The sequence below is a fragment of the Tachyglossus aculeatus genome, chromosome 6 (genome assembly GCF_015852505.1).
Source record: "Tachyglossus aculeatus isolate mTacAcu1 chromosome 6, mTacAcu1.pri, whole genome shotgun sequence".
NCBI lineage: Eukaryota > Metazoa > Chordata > Mammalia > Monotremata > Tachyglossidae > Tachyglossus > Tachyglossus aculeatus.
Window position 1 is genome coordinate 61,624,714 of NC_052071.1, and position 21,069 is coordinate 61,645,782.

The 21,069-nt window shown below is 50.8% G+C and overlaps 1 protein-coding gene across 1 annotated transcript; it reads left to right on the plus strand.

Annotated features, from left to right (window-relative positions):
* Window positions 1-5,076: 5,076 nt before the first annotated feature.
* Window positions 5,077-15,133, plus strand: LOC119929627 (olfactory receptor 10A4-like). The gene is made up of 7 exons (XM_038747802.1): window positions 5,077-6,022; window positions 7,377-7,410; window positions 10,614-10,779; window positions 12,364-12,392; window positions 12,952-13,019; window positions 13,605-13,676; window positions 14,883-15,133. The coding sequence occupies exons 1-7, from the start codon at window positions 5,077-5,079 to the stop codon at window positions 15,131-15,133; spliced, it is 1,566 nt and encodes a 521-aa protein (XP_038603730.1).
* The last annotated feature ends 5,936 nt before the right edge of the window (window positions 15,134-21,069 follow it).

A 21,069-nucleotide genomic window follows, 5' to 3' on the forward strand; every position in this document is an offset into this window, starting at 1 on the left:
GGGTTGGGGGCTGGGGGAGGGAAGGGGTTATTGGGTGAGGTCATTCCCTGGGCCATGGGGGCACCCAGGTGTGCCACGACACCTCCCGGTGGAGTGGTGCCAGCTGGAAAAGCTGCAGCGAGACTCTGGCAGGGCCTGGGCTCCAACAACGTCAGCCCACCCTACCTCTGGTCAACTCAGCCAGGCCTATCAGAGGCCAGGCACCTCACTGAGAGAACTCAGTGGCAAGGGGCACCATCCCCGCCCACAGGGAGCACTTATCCTACTGAGGGTTGCAGATGGACAGACAGACAGGCACTATCTATTTATGGACACATCTATAAACTAGACTTTATCTATCTTTTCTATTAACGTCTGTCTCTCCCTCCAGCCTGTAAGCTCGTTGTGGTCAGGGAACATTGTATTGTACTCTCCCAAGTACTCAGTACAATGCTTTGGGCTCACGAAGTGCTCGATAAGTATCATTAATAATGATGATGATGGTGATGATGATCTACAAGCAATGGGAGCAGGAGGAAGAGCAAAGATAGGATGGAAAGTGGCCCAAAGAATCCAGAACGAGATAGCTGAATAAATAACAGAGTGAACGGGTGCATTTGTAAACAAATACAAGTATACACAAAAGCACCTGAGATGGGTACCAAGGGCCAGAAGTCAAGATGACCAAACTCTTCCCCTTCCAGGCTGGCTCTGCCTGGCTACTTTCCGGCGGCCCCAGCGACAGCCCCACTAACTGCCCCAGTTTCGACCCTGGTGAGGCCCAAGGTCTCTCGTCCCTCCCTTTCGTGGCAAGGGCCACCTCCCTCCCCAGCTCTGGCCGGTGCTGAGAAACCACTGAGAAGCAGCATGGCCTAATGGATAGAGCACAGGCCTGGGAGTAGCTTAAGCTGGTTCTAATCCTGGCTTCACTACTTGTCTCCTGTGTGACCTTGGGAAAGTCCCTTAACTTCTCTGGGCCTCAGTTATCTCATCTGTAAAATGGAGATGAAGACTGTGAGCCCCATGTGGGAGGTGGACTGTATCCAACCTGATTAGCTAGTATCTGCTCCAGTGCCTGGCACATAGTAAGCACTTAACAAATTCCATAAAAGACAAAACAAAACGAAACAAAAATCTATTCCCCGGTCTGCCTGACGTCAGGTTGGCAGGGACCCAGAAGGAGCAGTGGCATCAGCTATGGCAGCCTCTGGCCCTGGGGGGGTCTGAAGGCAAAGCTGCAAACTTTCTTATACTCTCAGGGCGCGGACTTTCCCCAGGGGGGTGATGGTGGGAGGTGAGGAGGGGAGGAGGAGGGGCAGGCACCTCTGCGGTGCACAAGTCCCAGGGGAGGGTGATCTGTGGTGCCTCTGTCCCCAGGACCCCAGTGTCAAGGACTTAAACAGTCCCTGGGATGTGGCCTTAGGTTCTTGGCGTGCCAGAGGTGTGACACATGCAGCAGGTGGGTGCCAGCTTGCCAGGCAGTTTGGTGGGATGCCCTTCTCTGTCTGACCAAGGCACCCTCAGGGCGTCACACCCCAGTCGAATGAAAACGCACCTCTGCCTCAGCCTTAGCCTGAGTGCCACCATCTCTGGCTCATCTCTTTGTTCTCTGTTTTTAGTTGGCTGCTGGCTCCTCTCAACCCTTCTCTCACTCCTGCTCTGCCAAGGGCACAAAGTCTGGCCTGCCCCTCCACTCTCCTGTCCCTAGCCGTGGGAACTGGTCTGGCCCTGCCCTCAAGAGGCAGGCTGGGCTAGGAGGGGCCAGGGAGGAGGGCTGGGGGAGGAGGTCACCATTTTCCCTGAGGCTACAGGCTGCAGGAGTGGGGATGGAAGTGGGGAGAAGCTAGGGGAGGGGGAGGGTGGGGAGAGTAAGGAGAAGAGATGAGGGCCATAGTGGCAGTTTCCAGGAACATCTATTGCAACCCAAGGCTTGCTTTCAGAAATTCTGAGCTGACAACCTTAAGCAGGTGGTCAGGTAGTTTTGGCCTGTCCAGTGGGCCCAGGCCAGACGAGGCTTGTCTCTACCTGCCGGAGGCCCCAGAACCTTCTGGAACGGGGTCTCCGTGAAGCTCACTTCACCATCGGGACTTTGGCCTGGGGACAGGGTCTCCCTGAGGCGCACTTCACCGTCGGGGCTTTGGCCATGTGTTCCTGTGTATATGTATTGTGTTTGTGTCTGCTGAAACCCTGGAGAAACTGAGGCCCAGGCAGTCTAATGGGGAGTTAGGAGTCCTGATGAGTTCTTGGGAGACTGAGGGTGGGGAGGGCTGTGAGCTCTTTCTTCCTGTTGGTGCTCTAGGCCCACACTGGGCCTCTCCAATGCTGAGGCCAGACACACACTCCTCCAAACTGTTGAGGCAGACCTAACATCCCCCTGGGGCCCAGAGAGAGCTCTGGGAACCAGGTCTGGGACTTGAGGTGCAGCAGAGATGGCCCCACACTCCTGCCTCCCTCTGCCCCATCCCTATCCCTGCCTTTGCCCCTCACCCCTGCCCTCCTTCCATTGCCTTGGGGCATGGCAGAGACATCCTGGGACTGTATATCTGGCAGGCAGCCAACGGAGACCCTCCTGGGCAAATATGCACCTATACTCACATAGTATTTTTGTCCCAAACTCATACCCCCACCATCTTCAAATCCACCTTTCTTTTCTGAAAATTATTTTGTGTCTGCCCACCCTATTGGAATGTAAATTCCTCGAGGCAGGCATCATGTCTAATACTCCAGCTTAGTACAGTGCTTGGCACTTAGTGCATAACAAGTACGTATTTATTACTGACTTTTATTCTCCCAAGTGCTCAGTACAGTTCTCATCTCACAGTAGGCGCTCAGTAAATACCATTGACTGATTGAGTGGAAAGCGAGGTGGGAGCCTGCCAACCAAAAACCCTGGGCTGGTTACATAGTCAGCTGCACATCATATATAGTTCTAGATGTTCATGTGTGCTCATGTGGGAAAGCAAGCCAGACAGACCTAAAGAAGTAACTTGTAAAAACCATCTTCGAAGAGGGCTAGTGGGAAAGTCAGTCCAGGCTAAGGAGTGGGTGTTTCTGGTCCTGGTCGTGGCTACCGGTTCTGACTTTTCATAGTGAGAGTGTGGCCGAAGAGGGGGTTGAGATTTGATGGTGGGGATGGGGGCTCTGAGGGGATAGATTAAAAAGCACCTTTTTGGTCTTTTGGATCTTCTGAATTCTGATTGGTAATGCCACAGTGAGCTAGGGTGAGCGAGGCTGGGAGGTGGCCAGCTCAGCCCACCATGGGGGCCACCGCCCCGTCACCCCTGTGGAGCGGGCACCCGTGACTCTGGCACAAACTGGCTGTGGCCTGGGATTATGCTCTTCCCCCACTAGACCTTAGTTTCCATTTGATGTTGGTGAGTTTCGGTGAGGCTTTGAATGGTTTCAATTTTCCCACCTCCTTTACCATGTGGAAAGCCCTCACTGGTCTTATTGCTCCTTTGGATACTATCCTCCTGGCACAGTCTTCCCGGCACTGTCCTCCTGAGGTTGTCCTCCTGGCATAATTCTCCTGGTGCTATCCTTTCAGCAAATTCTCCAGGTACAGTCCCCCGGTTCTGTCCTCTCAGCACAATTCTCTGGACACAGTCCTTCCGGCACGGTCTTCCTGACTCCTCCTGAGGCTGTCTTCTGGGCGTAGCCCTCCCAGCAGTCTTTTTATTGCTGTCCCTCTGATGCTTTTCCCCTTTTGTGGTCTCCCTGTTGTTGTCCTCCCAGCTTTGTCCTCCTGCTCCTGTTTTCCCCGGCTGCTGGCCTTCCACTGCCCTCCCAAGACTGCACCCCGCTGTCGTCCTCTCAGTGCTGCTGTCCTCATGAGGCAGCCCTCCTGTTGCTGACAGCCTTTTGCCACCCTTCCCTGCCTGCCATTGTCCTCCCAAGATTGTCCCCTGTCCCACCTCTGCCCTCCCGAGGCTGTCCTCTCAGCACAGTCCTCCAGGCACAATCCTCCCTATGTTGTCCTCTCAAGGCTGTCCTCCTGGCACAGCCCTCCCAGAACTGTCCTCTCAGTGCCAACCTGCTGAGGCTGTCTTCCCTGTACTGTCCTCCTGGCTGGCACAGCCCTCCTGGGTGGCCCAGTCCTCCCAGCTGGCTCAGTCCTCCTGCTGCTTTCCCCTGGCTGGCACAGCCCTCCTGGGTGGCACAGGCCTCCCAGCTGGCTCAGTCCTCCTGCTGCTTCCCCTCTGACACCATTCCCCTTATGCTGTCCATCTGTTGCCACCCTCCCTGCTCTGTCCTCTTCCTGCTGCTATCTTCTCCATTGCTGTCCTCCCAGTACTGTCCCCCCAGTGCTGTCCTTCCAGCACAGTCTTCCCTAGATTGTCCTCCAGGCTCTGACCTCCTGCTATCCCCTCTACCCAGTGCTGACCACCCATAGCTTCCCTCAAAGTGCCATCCCCCCAACACCATCCTCCCGAGCTGTCCCTCCAATGCTGTCCCCCCGGTACAGTCCTCCCACTGCTGCCCTCCTCCTCCAGCTGTCCCAGAACACTGTTCTCCCTGTTATGCCATCTCCCTGCTGCCATCCTCTGGGCCTAGTCCTAATCCTGCTGCCGTCACCCTCCCCTCGGCCCACCGCCCATGGTGCTGCCCTCCCAGTATCTTCCTGTCCATGCTGTCCACCCAACGCTGTCCACCTGGTCCAGTCCCCCCAGAGCTGACCTCGGGTTGATTCCCCCTCCTACTGTGCCCCTTTTCTTTCCTCCCATCAGCCCTACCTGACACAGTACTTCCCACTGGAGGGCAGGGAGGGGGCACAAACCATGAGGGGAGGGTGGAGGTGCGGGTGGGGGTTTGTTCTATGAGCCAGGAAACCTGCTCAGGCTGAGGAGATTTGGGAGGCAGGTGTGGGTGATCTCTGAAACACCATCCGAGGATGCTGGGAACAGACTGGGGTACTCGGGTCCACCTCGTGGGGGCTCTGGGCCCCGGAGTCCCGCTCGCCAGGGGACATGATGGGACAGAATGGGGCGAGTGGCCCGCGCTCTGTGGGGCAGCTGGCTGGATGGAACTGGCCCGGGGCCTCTCCCCATTCACCTTCCCTGTGATCTGCCCCTCCCGCCCCCCCAGATGAACGGGAGGATGGCTGGGGGCAACCTGACGGTCGTGACGGAATTCATCCTCCTGGGCTTCTCTGTGCGGCCTGGGCTGCGGTTCCCGCTTTTCCTGCTGTTCCTGGCCATCTACTTGGCCACCCTGACTGGAAACTCACTCATCATCCTGGTCACCACCGTGGATGGCGCTCTGCGGAGCCCCATGTACTTCTTCCTACGCAACCTGTCCTTCCTGGAGATCGGTTTCAACCTGGTCATTGTCCCCAAGATGCTACAGACGCTGCTGGCCCAGGATCAGGTCATCTCCTTCTGCGGCTGTGCCGCCCAGATGTACTTCTTCTTCTTCTTCGGGGCCGCTGAGTGCTGCCTTCTGGCGGCCATGGCACTGGACCGCTACGTGGCCATCTGCGACCCCCTGCGCTATCCAGCGGTCATGGCGCGGGGGCCGTGCGCCCGGCTGGCGGCCGCCTCCTGGCTGGCCGGGCTCCCCGTGGCCACCGTGCAGACCACGTGGATCTTCAGCTTCCCATTCTGCGGCCCCAACCGCGTGGACCACTTCTTCTGCGACAGCCCGCCCGTGCTGAAGCTTGCCTGCGCTGACACCTCCTTGTTCGAACTGGAGGCGCTCACAGCTACCGTGCTGTTCATCCTCTTCCCCTTTCTCCTCATCCTGGGCTCCTACATCCGCATCATCGCCGCCGTCATCCGCTCGCGGTCCGAGCGGCATCGGGCCGTCTCCACCTGCTCCTCCCACCTCCTTGTCGTCTCGCTCTTCTACAGCACGGCCATCCTCACCTACTCACGGCCCCGGGCCGACGCCTCCCCCGGGAGCCGGAAGCTGCTGTCCCTGTCCTATACGGTGGTGACCCCGGTGCTGAACCCCATCATCTACAGCCTGCGCAATGGCGAGGTGAAGGCCGCGGTCCGCAGGGCGCTCCGCCGTGCCAGCAGATGGGGACGGATCTGGGTCGAGGGTGGGCAGGGGTGGTAGCCGTGACTCCCGCCGTGGCTTTGGGGAAATGAGGGGGGGAGGGGGCGAGATAGAGCATGAGTTAGGGTAGAGGTCGCAGGTGGGGTTGAGTGGTTAGGGTTAGGGTTAGGGCTGTAGGTGGGGTGGAGCAGGGGCTAGCGTTCAGGTTGCTGGTGGGGTTGGAGTGATTATGATTATTCTCTCCCTGACCCACTCCAATATGACCCGCAATCCCTTTGCTCCACGGAAACTACTCTCTCATAGGTCACCAATGACCTGTTTCTTGCCAAATGCAATGGCCTCTACTCCATCCTCATCCTCCTTGATTTCTTAGCTGTCCTTGACACTATGGATTACCCCCTTCTCCTGGAAACATTATCCAACCCCTGCTTCACTGACACTATCCTCTCCCGGTTCTCCTCCGATCTCTCTGGACACTCATTTTCAGTCTCTTTCTCGCACTCTTCCTCTGCCTTCCACCCCCTTACTGCGGGACTCCCTCATGGCTCAGTTCTTAGTCCAATTCTATTCTCCAGCTACACCCACTCCTTTGGAGAACTCATTCGCACCCATGGCTTCAACAACCATCACTGTAAAGATGATTCTCCAATCTACACCTCCAGCCCTGATCTTTCTCCTTCCTTGAAATCTCTCATTTCCTTCCGCCGATACTTCAAACAAGGCATGTCCACTACTGAACTCCTTACGTTCTCACCCAAACCCTGTCCTCCCCCATCTTTTCCATCACTGTAGATGATACCACTGTCCCCCTTATCTCACAAGCCTGTGACCTTAGCCTTGTCCTCGACTCATATCTCTCATTCCACCGACATAGCCAATCTATCACTGAATCCTGTCTGTTCTATCTTCCTAGCACTGCTAAAATCAACCCTTCCCTCTCCATCCAAACTGCTACTGCACTGATCCACGCACTTATTTATTCATTCATTCAACTGTATTTATTGAGCACTTACGCTGTGCAGAGCACTGTACTAAGCACTTAGCCACCCCACTTTGACTATTGCATATGCTTCTTTGCTGACCTCCCTGCCTCCTGTCTCCCCACTCCAATCCATACTTCACCCTGCTGCCTGTGCCATTTTTCTAATAAAAATTCAGTCCCTTTCTCCCCACTCCTCCAGAACCTCCTGGTTGCCCATCCACCTTTTATCAAGCAGAAACTCCTTATTGTTGGCTTTAAAGCACTCAATCTTCTCACTCCATCCTACCTCACTTGACTGATCTTCTACTAGAGCCCAGCCTGCATGCTTTGCTCCTCTAGCTTCAGCTTACTCACAATGCACCGATCTTGTCTATCCTGTCTTTGACCCCTTTTCCACAACCTCCCTCTTGCCCAGAACTAACTCCCCCTCCATATGATGATAGCATATGGTAAGTGCTTACTATGTGCCAAGCACTGTTCTAAGCACTGGGGGGATACAAGGTAATCAGGTTGTCCCATGTGGGGCTCACAGTTGTAATCCCCATTTCCCAGATGAGGGAACTGAAACACAGAGAAGTTAAGTGACCTGCCCAAAGTCACAAAGCTGACAGGTGTCAGAGCCGCGATTAGAACCCATGACCTCTGACTCCCAAGCCCGTGCTCTTTCCTCTGAGCCACGCTGCTTCTCCATATGCATCAGACAGACCCCCACTCTCTCCACCTTCAGAGCATTATTAAGGTCACATCTCCCCCAGGGGACTTTCCCCCATTAAGTCCTCTTTCTACCGCTCTCTCTCTCCACTGTGCATCATCTAAGCATTTGGATCTGTGATCTTTGGGTTTTTGATATTCGCCCCACCCTCAACCCCATATCACGCATATATATATATATATATATATATATATATATATATATATATATATATATATATCTTTAAATTTTGTATTATAAATCATTTATTTATATTAATGTCTGTCTCCCCCTCTAGACCATAAGCTCATTGTGGGCAGAGAACATGTCTGCCAACTCTGTTGTTTTGTACTCTCCCAAGTGCTTAGTACGGTAGTCTGCTCATAGTAAGTACTCAATAAATACCATTGATTGATTGATTAATTGATTGATTCCCACCCAAACCCTTTCCTCCCACTGACTTTCTCATCACCATAGATGGCACCATTATCCTCCCCATCTCACAAGCCCATAACTTCCACCATCCCCGCCTCTTCTCTTTCACTTAACCCAGGCATATTCAATCCGTCACCAAATCCTGACAGTTCTGCCTTCTTAACATCACTAAAATCCACTCTTTCCTCTTCAATCGAAGTGCCACCATATTGATCCAGGCACTTCTCCTGTCCTACCTTGACTACTGCACTAGCCTCCTCGGTGACCTCCTTGCCTCTGGTTCATACTTCACTCTGTTGCCCAGATCATTTTTCTGAAATAACGTTCAGTCCCTGTTTTCCCACTTCTCAAGAATCTCCAGTGATCGCCCATCCCCCTCCACATCCAACAGAAACTGCTTTTCATCAAATCCTGTCTCTGCCAATTGTCAGCTGTGTGGCTTTGGGCAAGTCACTTAACTTCTCTGTACCTCAGTTACCTCATCTGTAAAATGGGGACTAAGACTGCGAGCCCCCCAACCCCCCACCCCAGGACAACCTGATCACCTTGTAAGCTCCCCAGCACTTAGAACAGTGCTTTGCACATAGTAAGCAGTGTGAGAAGCAGTGTGGCTCAGTGGAAAGAGCCCGGGCTTTGGAGTCAGAGGTCATGGGTTCGAATCCCGACTCCACCACATGTCTGCTGTGTGATCTTGGGCAAGTCACTTAACTTCTCTGGGCCTCAGTTACCTCATCTCTAAAATGGGGATTAAGACTGTGAGCCCCACATGGGACAACCTGATCACCCTGTATCCTCCCCAGCGCTTAGAACAGTGCTTTGCACATAGTAAGTGCTTAACAAATGCCAAAAAAGGTAAGCGCTTAATAAATCCTATTATTATTATTATTATTATTATTATTATTATTATTATCATCAGCTTTAAATCACCCAATCAGCTCGCCCACTCTAATCTCACCTCACTGATTTCCTACTACAAGCCAGCCTGTTCACTGCGATTTCACCTATCTTGTCTGCCGACCCCTTGCCACATTCTCCCTCTGGCCTGGAATTCTCTCTTCTTTTTTTAATCTCTCCCCGCCTTTAAAGCCTCACTGAAATAGAAATCCTAAGAAGTCTTCCATGATCGAGCCCTCATTTGGTCTACTCCCTCCCACTTCTGTGTCACCCTTGGACTTGGATGTGTACCCTTTAAGCGCTCAATATTCACCTCCAACCCTCAGCTCCATAGCACTTTTACATAGCACTTATATCTGCGATTTATTTTAATGTCTGTCTCCTGCTCTTGACCATAAGCTCCCCGTGGACTGTTAGCTCCTTCTAGCTCTGTTGTATCAAACTTTCTGAAGCACTTAGTACAGTGCTTTGCACACGGCAAGTGCTCAATAAATACCACAGATCGATTGGTTAGGGTTAGAATTGGGCCTGAAAGTGGGGTGGAGCAGGGGTTAAGGATGGGACTGCAGGTGGGGTTGCAGTGTCTGGGGTTAGGGTTGGGACTGTTAGTGTGGTTTGGGCATTCTGGATTAGGATTGGAGCTATAGATGGGGTGGAGCATAGGTTATTGTTGGGGCTCCAAGTGGGGTTTGGGTGCTTAGGGTTAGGGTTAGGGTTTAGGGTCGAGGCTGCGGGTGGAGCTTTAAAGCACTCGATCACCTCACTCCCTCTTAACTCACCTCTCTGATTTCCTACTACAACCCAGCCAACTCACTCTACTCCTCTAACCTCAATATGAGAAGCAGTGTGGCTTAGTGGAAAGGGCCCAGGTTCGGGAATTAGTGGTTGTGGGTTCTAATCCCAGCTCTGCTACTTATCAGCTGTGTGACTTTGGGCAAGTCACTTAACTTCTCTGTGCCTCAGTTACCTCATCTGGAAAATGGGGATTAAGACAATGGGGATTAAGACTGTGAGCCTCACGTGGGACAACCTAATTACCTTGTATCTACCCCAGCACTTAGAACAGTCCTGGGGACATAGTAACAAATACCATCATCATCATCATCATCTTCCCAGTACCTCCATCTCGTCTATCTCTCTGTCGACCCCATGCTCGCATTAGGTTGAGGGTAAAGTTCCGGATGGCCTGTGGGGTTGGGGTTGTTTAGTTGTGGGTTGTAAGGTTGGGGGTGGGGGTTAAGGTTGGGGTTGGGGTTGAAAATGGATTAGGGGTTAGATTTGCAGGGATAGGGTTCTGGCTCCCCTCCGTGGTGTAGGAGGTGAAGTCCACTGAAATCACTCTAAGTGGAATGAAAAGAAGATAGCCCTAAAAATATCACAGATGTGATCCTCTGCCCCATATTCAATCATTCATTCAATCATATTTAGTGAGCACTTACTTTGTGCAGAGCACTGTACTAAGCGCTTGGGAAGCACAAGTTGGCAATATATAGAGACGGGTCCCTACCCAACAATGGGCTATGTCATCTGACCTCCCTCCCATTTGCAAATGGGGACACCTGGTTGGCCGTGAGGGCTCACCCCGGGGCCGTGGGTGGCCGCTGGATTACCCCCGCCGGGCTCTCCCCGCAGCCTGATTCCCTGGCAGAGACTGAGCCGGGCGGCGGAGCTCCTGCTCCACAAACCCACCTCCTTCTTCTCCCTAGACACCCACCAATGCCGTCTCCTGCAGGTCCAACACCACATTTCCAGGGAGTTTGGCTACGTGGATCTCTGTCTGTTGTCCCACCGGAAGGTGGTGGGTGTGTGTGCAAATGTGCACACACGTTGAGATGAGTCTTGGAGTCAAGCAGGGGCCGACCCTCTTGGCATGCAGGCCGGAGCTGGAGATGGGGGGGTCTGGGAAGCCTTGGTGTGGACTGGGAGCTCCAGCCTGAGGACTCGGGACTTCACTGTGTCTTCTCCCACTCCCCTGCAGCTCACCACCTCCCTGCTCTCCAAGGTTGCCCTGGCCCCAGCCAGCCCCCACCCCATTTCTACCAACTCTTTTATATTTTACTCTCCCAAATGTTTAGTACAGTGCTCTGCAGTCAGTTAGCCAGTCAACTGTATTTATTGAGCACTTACTGTATGCACAGCACTGTACTAAGCACTGGGGAGAGTACAGTATGACAATAAACAAACAAGTTTCCTGCCCACAACAAGCTTACAGTCTAGAGGGGGAGACAGAAATTAATAGGAATAAATTACTGATATGTACATAAAAGCTGTGGGGCTCGGAGTGGGGATAATAATAATAATGATGGTATTTGTTAAGCACTTACTATGTGCCAGGCACTGTTCTAAGCACTGGGGTAGACACAGGGTAATCAGGTTGTCCCACATGGGGCTCATATTTTTAATCCCTATTTTACAGATGAGGTAACTGAGACACAGAGAAGTTAAGTGACTTTCCCATGGTCAAGTGGTGGAGTGGAATTAGAGCCCACGCCCTCTGACTCCCATGCCCACAATCTTTCCACTAAGCCATGCTGAAGGGGCAGAGTTCAAGGGGGAAGGGAGCTAAGGGGCAGGGAACTGAGAGTTGAGGGACAGGGAGCAGAGAGTTGAGGGGCATGGATGTCTGAGGGGCAGTGAGCAGGGGGGCATGGATCTCTCAGGGGCAGCAAGAACAGAACTGAAGGGCAAAGAGCTTTGGAGAAGCGAAGAGAGAGCTGAAAGGTAGAGAGCAGAGAACCAAAGGGCAGAATGCAGAGAGATGAAGAGCAGAGACTAGAGAGCTGGGGGACAGAGACTAGAGAGCTGGGGAGCAGAGACTAAAAACCAGGAAGGTGGAGACTAAAGAGCTGGAGGGCAGAGACTATGAGCCCACTGTTGGGTAGGGACTGTCTCTATGTGATGCCAATTTGTACTTCCCAAGCGCTTAGTACAGTGCTCTGCACATAGTAAGCGCTCAATAAATACGATTGATTGATTGATTGATTGCAGGGCCTCCACAACGTTAGACCCGTCAGGTACTGTGAGTTACCCCCCCCCCCCCCGCCCCCAAGGGCAGGGCCACAAAAATGTTCTGCCCATGTGACACTGTGAGCCCACCCAGAGCAGAGCTGCCGTGATGTTGTACCTGTGTGACACTGTGAGCCCTCGAGGGCAGGGTCATAGCAATGTTGTGCATGTGTAACACTTTAGGGCCTGGGTGCCGGGAAAAATGATTAAAAATATGGGTGGTGGTGAAAGGGGCTGCCCTTGTGCCCCAAACCCCAGATTAGTCTTCCCATTTGGATCTTCTTGTCCCGAGAGCTGGGAAGAACAAACAGAAATCTGGATGCCAGAAAAATGGGGTTGGCTTGACGTCATGAACTCCAGATTTAGGTCTTCCCAGCCCGGGACCGGGGAAGAACAACAACACGGGTGCCCTTAAAACTGAGGAGTGGCTTCACGTCCCAAACCCCACATTTTTCTTCCTGTTTTGGGTCTTCATGGCCCAGGTGCCGGGAAGAACAATGAAAATATGGGTGCCGGCAAAAGTGGGGAGTGGCTTCATGCCATGAACCCCAGATTTCAATATTCCCATTTGGGTCTTCATGTCCCAGGTGTCGGGAAGAATAATAAAAATATGGGTGTTGGCTCAAGGGAGGAGTGGCTTCATGCCAGGAAGCCCAGATTTCAATGTTCCCTTTTGGGTCCTCATGGCCTAAGTGCCGGGAGGAACAATGAAAACATGAATGCCAGCAAAAGGGGATACTGGCTTCATGCCAAGAACCCCAGACTTCAACGTTCCCGTTTGGGTCTTCAAGGCCCAAGTGCCTGGAAGCACAATGAAAATATGAGTGCCGGCAAAAGAGGGGTACTAGCTTCATGCCACGAACCCCAGATTTGCATCTTCCCGTTTGGGTTTTCATGGCCTGGGTGCCGGGGAAAAGCATGGGTGCCGGCTTAGGGGGTACTGGTTTCATGCCAAACTCCGCAGATTTGTGTCTTCCCATTTGGGTCTTTGTGGCCTACGCACTGGGAAGAACATTGAAAATATGGATGCTGGTAAAAATGGGGGGACTGGCTTCATGCCAAGATCCCCAGACTTCAGTGTTCCCATTTGAGTCCTCATGGCTCAGGTGCCAGGAAGAACACTGAAAATATGGGTGCCGGCAAAGGGGGGGATTGGCTTCATGTCAAGCCCCCCAGATTTGATTCTTCCCATTTGAGTCTTTGTGGCCCAGGCACTGGGAAGAACAGTGAAAATATGGATGCTGGTAAAAGTCAGGAGGGACTGGCTTCAAGCCAAGAACCCGTTTTGAGTCTTCCCATTTGGGTCTCCATAATCATAATAATGATGGCATTTATTAAGCGCTTACTACGTGCAAAGCACTGTTCTAAGCACTGAGGAGGTCACAAGGTGATCAGGTTGTCCCACAGGGGCTCACAGTCTTAATCCCCATTTTACAGATGAGGTAACTGAGGCACAGAGAAGTTAAGTGACTTGCTCAAAGTCACACAGCTGACAATTGGCAGAGCTGGAATTTGAACCCATGACCTCTGACTTCAAAGCCCTTGCTCTTTCCACTGAGCCATGCTGCTTCTCTTCATGAAACTGCTTCATGAAGCTGCTGCTGCTTCATTGCCCAGGCACTGGGAACAGCAATAAAGATAGGGATGCCGGCAAAAGTGGAGACTGGCTTCATGCTACAAACCCCAGATGTGAGTCTTCCCATTTGGGCCTTCATGGCCCGGGTGCTGGGAGGAACAAAAAAACAAAACAAGTATGGGTGCAAGCAAAAGGGAGGCCGGCTTTGTGCCATGAACCCCAGATGTAACTTTCCCAATTGGGTCTTCACAGCCTGAGTATTGGACAGAGCAAGAAAAATTTTGGTGCCAGGAAAATGAGGGACTGGCTAAAGAACCTTGGGAATTGATTCTCTCAATTGGGTTTTTTTGCCTGGGCTCTAGGGAGAGGGAAGATGGCTTTGGCTTTGTCACTTTCCCCTTGGTTGGACTCTACCCTTGGTTTTGGGGCTTGGCCATATTTGAGGTGATCACCGGAAGAGTTTCCACCTGTATCGTTCCCACCAGCCTCTCTACTATCTTTGCAGTGACCAGATGGACTGTGTTCCTCAGACTCTGACCCTACTGAACAGGTTAGAAGTGCCATTACCTTGGGGCAGGGTGCTTTTCATCTTTTCTTAAAACTTGGGTTTGGGCAATGTTGCTGAGCAGGAAAAGTTCATGCCTGGGCATTGGAGGACCTGAATTCTAATCCCAGCTCTGTGTCTTGCCAGCTCGGTAATCTTGGGCAAGTCAATTAACCTTGCTGTGCCTCAGTTTCTTAACCTGTAACATGTTGATTCAATATCTGTACTTGGATTTGCTCCCTTTATTCACCCCTCCTTCAACCCCATAGCACTTTAGTCCATATCTAGAATTTATTTATATTGATGGCTGTATTCCTTTACAGACTGTGAGCTCATTGGGGGAAAGGAATGGGTCTGCTAGTTCTGCTGTTTTGTACTCTTTCAAGTGCTTTGTACCCAAAGTAAGTGCTCAATAAATACCACCGATTGAGTTACTCTAGATTCAACATACTTTGGGTTTCCTAGCAGAGAATTAGAGAGTCTAGATCTAAGCTCTCACTTCCGGCTTGTTCTAAAGTTGGTTTTTAAAAAGGGTCCAAAGATTAGTTGAGACTATGTGTTTCTGCATGATCAGATTCCCCTCGCATCCCTTTATTGAACTGATCTCAATCCGTGAAGGGTGTTTGTGTGCAGAACAATGTACTGAGCAATGGGGAAGGTATAATGCAGTCGATAGACGCAATCACTGCCCACGAGGAGTTGACGATCTTCTGTATATCTGCAGCCCCATCAGGTACCGGACAGTCTCTAAATGTCTCTCTTGTCTTTTCTGTAGATGCAGGGTTCAACTGTGACTCCCAGAATGACCGAAGAGAAACCAACCGGTCCTTGGGATTCTTCCAGCTGTGTGTCGGGCCCAGAGTGAGCGACTGTATTCAGCAGAGGATTTGGTGTAAGAGAATGATTTTTCCCTGTAAATTCAAATCCCCTCGGGGAGATGTCTTCTCCTGGGACGGCACGGCCGGCGGCCCCCGGGCCGAGATAGGAGGGGTCGGAGACTTCCGGAGGAGGAGGGCTCCCCGGTGATCTGTGGCGTGAATTGTGTGGGCGAGGGAATTTCAGGCTGATTCCATATCAGGGCTTTCACCTCTGCCTTGGGTCTTCCCCTTCAAAGCCTGCCTGGAGGTCATTTTTACTCTCCAGCTTGACAGCGGACCCAGACATTCCCGCTTCCGGGAAGAACGAGGCGAAGACACAAGTTGAGAGAGAGAGAGACAGAGAGCTTCCATGTCCACCGATGGGGTCGTGCGATTGTGTCCGCATCTGTAGCCGGCAGCCATCTCAGCAGCCCCATGTTGCAGGGGGGCAGCAGAAGTGGCACAGTGAGAGGGAGGGGGAGGACAGGGTAGGAACATGTGGGTCTGAACTCCCTGTCACTAAGTGCCCCCTGACCCTCCTGAGGGAGAGATTGCAGGGGGGATGGTGGCAGTCACGGGGAGGGATGGGCAGGGAGGAGGGCAATGTTCAGGGACTCTTTCTCCCCTCATGCCCCTCCCTCCACCCCTGTGCCCTTTCCCTCTTTTGACTTCATCTCCTTTTACTACTCCCACCCCGACCCCCGCCACAGTAAAGCCAGTGGTAGATAGAGCAGCGACTCCACAGTTATGACCACAGGCCTGCGGCCTGCCAGCTGGACCGCCTTCCTCTGGAATCCACCAGCAGCTATTCCACAATGCACCAGATTCTCTGTTCCTCAACACTCCCAGCCGAGACCACCTGAGCCACGGTTGGAGAACGTCCACCGGGGTCATCTCTGAACGCCATCGGGTGCCCCCTGAGATAGGCCCTGGGATTCTCTGGTCTCACACACACGGGGAAGAATGAATAAAAATGTCTTAGCCCCAGTCTCAGGCCTGTTGGTGGTCCCTTGTTTGTGGATTCCCATCGTTGGGTAGGGACCGTCTCTATATGTTGCTGACTTGTACTTCCCAAGCGCTTAGTACAGTGGTCTGCACACAGTTAGTACTCAATAAATGCGATTGAATGAATGAATGAATTACTTCCGTTTCCCCTAATTAAAAAAAAAAAAGCTGGCTGGTTTCCCACAGGTCTTGCAGGCTCAATACCTGGCCACGTATAGGTTGAGGTGGGATGACCAAAGGGAGATTTTAACTAGCTCTTACTCTCTCGACAGCAGATGCTCAATTCATTTCCTGGCCTCATGGACTATCCCTCTGCTGTTAGGACCAACGGGTCAAATATCAGACCTGCCTCGCTGTTGCAATGGAGCTGTTGGCTATACCGGTCCCTCAAAGGGAAGGTGTCGTGTTTTTTTTTTCTGTGTGTTTTGTTTGTTTGAATGGAGAGGGTTAGAGTTACCTGGGTTGGGGGAAAAGAGCAGTGAGGAAGAGGAGACCACTGTGGACACCAAACAGCTTCTGAAAATGGGTGTTGCGGCTCTGTGCAGGGCATTGGTTCTGTTTGACTTGACTGTGGTTCTGAGAAGACCCAGGGCCCTTAATTCTATATATGGGTCTAACCTCTAGGTGCTCACAGTCCTGTCTCCAGAGTCATTCTGGACATCCTCGTTCTCCCACAGAGGGGACTCTTCTGTGTCTGGCAGTCGCTTCCAGGGAAGAGAGGTGGGAGGTCCTTTGTGAGGAAAGAGGCAGAGAAGTTCAAGGTCTACTTTTTATTTTTCTTTTGAGCAACTGAATGATGGGGATTTTAGTGGGATGTGGTTGTCCGGTGAGAGACAGAATGAAGCGCAGTGAGAGAAGCATAGAGGTTGGAGGGTTGAAAATGTGGACTTTGTACTAGAAACTGACTCCAGTAATATAGAGGTGTGGGTATATTTCAAGTAGGGAATAGTAGTCCTATAGGTCTTACTCTTGGGGGAGGTGGGGAGAGATTTCTGGGGGAGACAGGGGTCTAGTGAGAGTAGGGTCGAGCATAGTGAACATTCCTTGCATTGGAACTGTTGCCCATCTGTAGCTCCTACAGAAGGGAACTCTCCATATCTGTAAGGGGTTGCTCCCGGGGGAGTGGGAGGTAAGTGTCAGGACAGAGAGTGAGAAAGTATGTGTGTTTGTGTTCCCCACCCCATTCTTCTCTGGATTCCTGTAGCCTCCTACCTGAGTTTTGTTAGGGAGCATAGAAAGCAGATGTGGTCCTGGGTACTCCAGGCCTTCTCATGACCCTGTTTAGTCAGCAGTTGCCTTGAAGAGCTGCTGGCTGTTTGCATCCAGGTGCTTCCAGGCCTGGGTATGTGTGGAGATCCATTGGCAGAGGTAGGGAAGAGTGTCTGTGGCTGGCCTCTCATGGGTTTTGATTGTAGGCTCATTTAGGGCTGGTGGAGGCCTGTCTCTTGAGAAACTGCATTGTTCTCATTTTCTCACCCTTCCTTTTCAGCTCCCAGGAACACCATCAGATCTTCTCCATTCCTGCTCTTCTGCCACTGAGTCCTGTTGAGGAGAATTCAGGCACTAGGATCGTGTCACTGCAGATGAGAAGGAATTCAATCTTAATCTCTCTCCTGGTCAGTGACAGTAACTCCCATTCCCATTGCCCTCAATGTTTGTCCTAGACTTTGAACTCCTGCCTTTAAATACTCAGTGTCCCCTAACGTACTCTCACAGAGGCGACTGGTAGTGATTAATACAGTGCTCTGCACTTCAGTGTTAAGTAAATACTATTATGACTGCCAAAGACTATGGTGTTATCTGAAGGCACTGCATTTGCCCTGTCCCTGAATCTTCCTGCCCCCCCAAGACATCCATCCTCATGTTACCCAGATATCTCACATCTGCCTGATCTCAGTCTGCTGAAACATTTCCTCAAATATCCCTTGATTCGCACATCGTATACACTTGCAACCACTGTACCTAATACCTGCCCTCAGCCATTCTTTCTGTGTTCAGTGAACTACTTCTCCACTGCTATCAAACAACCCTCACTTCCCCTAGTCTCCAAGAGCCATACATATCAGAGTCCTACTCCACCTATGTGCACTCCCCCCCACCCCCACCAATCAGATCTCCGTTCGTTGCATTCCTATTTATTCTTGGCCATAATCCTAGAATGGGTCATTGACAGTGGCTGCCTTCACTTTAACCAGCTTTTCAATCCCGGTGCAGTTGAGCTCCACTCCTTGTGAGACTGTAGATTAACTCCTCTTCTGAAAATCTTGTCAGGATGTTATTCTGTCTTATCTTTTTTGGACTTCTAGCTGCCTCTGACACTGGAATATACTGATTGTCAACAATAACTATTCTCAACTTAAACCATACAGTTTCCTTATTGTTTTCTTCCGGACTTTGCTTGCTCTTTCTCTGACTGTTGCTATGCCCCACTCCTTCCTCTTAGCTGGGGGTGGCCCTCAAGGTTTGATCCCATGGATTTCTCATGCCATCCCAAGTCCTCGAGACCTCAGTTAGTTCCACAGATACCCACTTCCTAGCCTCATTCTTTTCCCATGACAACTCAGTCCAGAGATTTCAATCCTAAGGTGAGCTACTCCCTGTGTTTCTTCTCTCTTAGTCTTACTAACAATCTTAAAATCCTCCCCACCTGCTAATGTGGCAGACCATTGCCCTCCATATCTATGCCTGTTCTGAGCCAACATCTCATCCAGGAGGTGGTCCACGATGAATCTCTCACCTTCCCCTAAACTGCCAATTCAATAGTTTCAACACGACGTCGGGCATTCACCGACCCAAATTCCACATTGCAGTTAGAAAATAAATTGAGCTGTAGGAGGAAGTACTAGAACAGACCAGATACCTGTCTCTCTTACTAGATAGAAAACTTTCACATCTAAAATATCATGCCCTTAGAAGTGTTTATCGTACACCTCTCATGTGGAAAGTACAGGAGGATCGACCGAAAGGTCCTTAACTGTCGTGTTTTTCTGTTAGGTTCCTCGATTCCATTCATTCATTCATTCAATCGTATTTATTGTGCAGTTACTGTGTGCAGAGCACTGTACTAAGCTCTTGGGAAGTACAAGTTGGATTCCAGGTGTAGACAAGTCATGATCATTAGAGAAACATCCCCCTTTATCTCATGCCGGATATCGTCTCATCCACAGCATCTGAGGAGGCCAACAGAGCAACGGTGAGTACCGAAGCTTATCTCTAATGAACACGATGCTTCCCTGAGGATTCTTTTGCCTTTAGGACTACAGAAGTAGCCAGGAGGGAGACCCCTACCCAGTCCACCAGGGGGCCCGACCCTAAAACCCCATCTGGCCCTCGAGTCCTCCTTCTTGACCAACCATCACTTGTATCAACAGCGGGAAGATGTCTGAAGAATAGATCGGGTCACGATCCACCTCTCGCTGACCATCACGCCGGACATAGACCATTCGGGGTACCCACAGCCATGAGGATTGTCACCCTGTGACTGGGATAAAAACCAGATCATTTTCTAGGTGTCCTTAGATACAGAGTTAAAGAAGCATGTTCATCCTCTAAAATCAGCAATGGGGTTTTCTTAAGGTTAAATATTGCATTGCCAAGGGTATCTGGTGCTTCCAAGAGAGAGAGAGAGAGAGAGAGAGAGAGAGTGTGTGTGTGTGTGTGTTGCATTATGGGTATGGCTTTGTGAGGCATGAAGTAGGTAGAAGAGGCCTCCGTGCTCTCGGCACCAAGGTCGGCCCCAGTTCTGGGGACCAGAGCACCGTGCCGGGAATCAATACCATGGATTGGACTGTGGGACTGAGAAGAGCCGGGGCCCTTAAATCTTAGATGGGTCAAACTCCCAGATTCCCCGGTACAGTCTCTGGCATCATCCCGCATGGAAATCCGGCCCCCAGAAAAAGGACTTCCTTGGTGCTGACTGGCATGGGCCTGGGGAGAAGGGTTGGGGGGCTAGGAGTAGGAATGGTTCAATGTGCAATGTCCAGTTTTGTGTGGCTGTCAGTGTCTCATTTCTGGAGGAGCAGCATTCTTGGGAATTGAGATTGAGATTAAATCAGTGGAGGCCTGATATATGACAAATATCGTGGAAACTATCATCCTCACCCACAAACATTGGTACAGCAGTTTGTACAATAATAATAATAGTGGCATTTATTAAGCACTTACTATGTGCAAAACACTGTTCTGGAATGGGGTGAAAGAAACTTGTCATGTCAATGGTTTGAAAAGTGAGCATTGAAAGGAGCATGCCAATGCTCCACTCTACTCAGGGGTGGAGGAAAAAGTTGCTCCAGAGGCATGTGTTACAAGGTTCTGGAACCCATGTGAGACTGATTCTTCCCTTTCATCCCCAAATCACCTGAGCTACGTATTTTTTTTTAATAGAAACATTTTATTTGTATTATGATAAAAAAAAGGATGACTAAGTTATGGGCTCTATCTGCAACATGTTCCTATATGTAATGATATTGATGTGTGTATGCTCCCTTATAGACTGTAACCTTGTTTTGAGCAGGGCATGTGCTGTATTGTGATAAATAAATACAATTGACTTGGTGGGGAGGGAAGCCTTAGTTTTGTGGCTTTTTTTTTCTTTTGTCTTGTTTTTTGGTCTGGGGCATTGTGGTCAAATTTTAGGTTTGGGTTGGGGGTTAGGTTTTTGATGGGTTCTAGGGTTTGCTTTCAGATTGTGGGTTAGGTTTTGGTGTTTTGGCGTTTTTAGGGTTTTGGTCTTTGTTACAGTTAGACTTCAGTTTTGGTTGGGTTTTAGTTTCCATTTTAGTGAAGTTTTAGGTTTTGGTTTGAGTGGTTTTGGGTTTTAAAGCTTCAGAGCTCTGGAACACATGTGGTAGTGAGTGATATTCTTTACCTTCACCATCTGAGCTACATTTTTTAAATTTACCTTATGGTAGTAAGTGGATGACTGTATTAAGTTGTGTTATCTGTACCCTGTACATATCTGCAATTGATGTATTTTTTTGTCCTCCCAATAACCTGTAAATCTTGTTTTACGTAGAGAATATTTACTCTTTGCATTGTAATAAATAAATACAACTGATGACGTGTTTTTTTCTGTGGGTGGGGTGCTGGGTTTGGGTTTAG

Coding starts and splice junctions, on each gene's coding strand:
- LOC119929627 (XM_038747802.1), top strand. CDS start 5,077: ATGGCTGGGGGCAACCTGACGGTCGTGACGGAATTCATCCTCCTGGGC. Junction 7,411..10,613: donor CCATATGATGATAGCATATG/GTAAGTGCTTAC, acceptor CTCTCCCCGCAG/CCTGATTCCCTGGCAGAGAC. Junction 13,677..14,882: donor TCATGCTACAAACCCCAGAT/GTGAGTCTTCCC, acceptor TCTTTTCTGTAG/ATGCAGGGTTCAACTGTGAC.